Here is a 2,876-nt window from a genome sequence, read left to right as displayed (position 1 = left end):
TAGTACACTTACATTCAGTGAAAAAAAAAAGGAAGAAAAAGCTAATGATAGCTTCAATTAAGTGATTAAGAGTTCCAGAAAAGCAAGAAGATAACGAAGGATATATACATTATAGCGGGAATATACGGCAGTGAATTGAAACAAGCAAGGTAGCGTTTTATTATTCACTTCAATTTCAAATTAATCCAACCCAAAGAATGAACAGCCTTCAACGTATATCATTTTTCTTTTTCACATCCCTTTTTATTCTTCCTTGTCATTCGGATAAAGTGATATTCACAATGGAACTTCATGATGAAGCTAAGCTATTAACCAGTAAAAATTAAAGGTGTGGATAATTAATATGTAAAGTCTTAAATAACCCTTATTAATTATTTCTCGACCTAATAAGATTCTAACCCCCACTAAATCGATCAATATTAAACTCATTTTTAGAGTTAATAGATATAGATATCAAATCTTGGATCTCTGGGTATAAAAATACATGCAACTGATGATTAAGACAACATATATCCCCATCACACATACATCAAACATTCCGAAGTCTTGAGAGAAACATGTCATCATCAGGAGGCGGTTATGGCGACATATCATCCAACAAGATGTCGCCACAAGAAGCGAATGAGAAGCTAGCCGAGAGCACAGTAGAAGGCAAATGGGAAACCGTCGTAGAGATCTACAACTCATACCCGGAGTCGCGTACCGTGGCGATAAGCGACTCCGGGGAGACGGCGCTGCACGTGGCCATCGAACTCAACGAAGAGGAAGTGGTTAAGAAGCTGATGGAAGCAATCACGAAGCATGAAGTTGATGAAGAAGGAGGAAGGAAGAAGGCTCTTGAGGTGAGGAACCAGCATGGGGACACGCCGTTACACGTGGCGGCTTCTAGAGGGTTCGTGAAACTGTGCATGTGCATCGTAGGGGAGGAGAATAGGGTGTATTTGATAAGTTTGAAGAACAAGAAAGGGGAGACACCTTTGTTTCTTGCTGCTCTCAATTGGAACAAACATGCTTTTGCGTACCTTTATGATGCCACAAAACATTCTGTTATTTTGAATGATCTTATACGCCAAGATGGTGATAGTATTCTTCATTGTGCTATTCGTAGGGAATATTTTGGTAAGCCACATATTCATTCTTATTTCCTTTTATTCCATTTGTTCTCTCCATATCTAGTAACAAAAATTCAAGTTGCAGTGAATTTCATGTGAATTTCACATGAAATTGATAGTTGAGAACTGTTAAATAATTTGAATAATTTAACTAAATTTTCGTCTAACAACTCTGAATTATCAATTTATGTGAAGTTGACTGCACCTGAGTTTCTATCGATCACAACTAATCTAATAATAGTGTAACACCTTATTAAGTGCGAATTGAGTTCAAATTAAATATGGTAATATAATACGAGTATATTTATTATTATTCTGAAAAGTACTACCTGTGTGAATGATAGGGCACTCTTTAATTTCAATTTATTTTTATATATTTATAAAAATATAGTAATGCTATTTTTGCCTCAGTTACTTAGCGGTCAATAAGACTACTTACTAATATTTGAAATGGTCAATAAATATGTCCAATGGTTTATGTGTAAATCTAGATTTGGCAGTGATAATAGTGCATTGTTATGATTTCCTCATCACACACACCAACAAAAATGGAATCACTCCTCTCAAAGCCCTTGCCACCAGGCCCTCTGCATTCAGAAGCGCAAGCAAACTTTCATTGTGGAAGCTAACTCTTTATCACTGTAAGTTATACTATTGAATTAAAATGTATATATCACTATACTTTTCCTTTTTATAATAGTCTCTCGAATTCACGATTTTTATTAATTTTGTCTCTTAAATTTTAATTACTACTATAAAAAAAAATTTGAGATTGAATTCTGAACACTATAGTAATTTTGGATTTTTTTTACATAGATTTTGAGAATACAGTGATAATTTAGTATTTTCTTGTTGAGTCAATGTCAAAAAATAATTTAGAGATTATTATGGTATCCGAAATTTAATTTTAGAAACTAATATAGTACAATTAAAATATGAGAGAGATTAAATTAATAAAAATAATAAATCTGAGACCACTGCAAAAATTTAATCTATAAAGAGAATTAAACTTTACTCTAGTTCGAATATAGTACATGTATGTTTAGCTTCATTATTGTGATTTAACTCTTTGTGTAAGTTTTTTTAGAAACATCATCGTAACTAAATTTTCCAAGAAACAAGTTCCCCCATATCTAATTTAAAATAAATCTAAAAATTGAATTCAACTTATTATTCTTTAATTTAATTTCCTCTCCTTCCAAAGGTATACTTGTCGAACCACTAGATGTTGAAACTACAATGGATAAGATTTTGAGAAAGATGAAGAAGCCTCCATCTGAAAAGTTGGAGTTCCCTGAGAATTATGCAACACTATGTCAAGCATTGTTCAACTTAAAATCTCTACTTGTGGGTATGGATTCTCATATTATCCCGCTTAATTTTCTCCTCTTTCTTAATTTGTTACTAAACTTAAATTTAAAAAAATTGTTCAACTTTTAAAAGTTTTTGAATAAACTACCAAAAATGTCTCTAAAAGTTCAAACATTGATATTGATAAAAATAATTTTAAAAGATAAAAATGACAAAAAAAAAGTATTAATTTAACAAATTAATCAAATATGAGATACATATTCTCAAAATACGGCTCTAGAAATTGGATTTCTAAACAGTATTTTGCATGCATATAAATATGATACTTTTCACTCTTAAGATGTGATAATTTTATCTCCATTGATTTTTTATTTGGTTATTTTATTTCTAAATAAATAGCTGAAAATTTTAAAACAAATATTGAAAAAAATAAAATAAAAATCAAATTTTCTC

General features: G+C 31.1%; 1 protein-coding gene across 2 annotated transcripts in view; it reads left to right on the top strand.

Annotated features, from left to right (window-relative positions):
- Positions 413-2,876, top strand: part of LOC107608155 — a 7,802-nt gene continuing 5,338 nt past the window's right edge. For both annotated transcript variants that reach the window (XM_016310034.2, XM_016310033.2), the window contains exons 1-3: positions 413-1,119; positions 1,604-1,753; positions 2,317-2,463. In XM_016310034.2, the coding sequence (XP_016165520.1) occupies positions 558-1,119; positions 1,604-1,753; positions 2,317-2,463 (859 nt within the window). In that variant the 5' untranslated portion in view covers positions 413-557. The remainder of the gene's footprint in view (positions 1,120-1,603; positions 1,754-2,316; positions 2,464-2,876) is intronic.

This window comes from Arachis ipaensis, chromosome B07 (genome assembly GCF_000816755.2).
Source record: "Arachis ipaensis cultivar K30076 chromosome B07, Araip1.1, whole genome shotgun sequence".
In the NCBI taxonomy this organism is placed as follows: Eukaryota; Viridiplantae; Streptophyta; class Magnoliopsida; order Fabales; family Fabaceae; genus Arachis; species Arachis ipaensis.
This window is presented reverse-complemented; position numbering and strand designations above follow the sequence as displayed.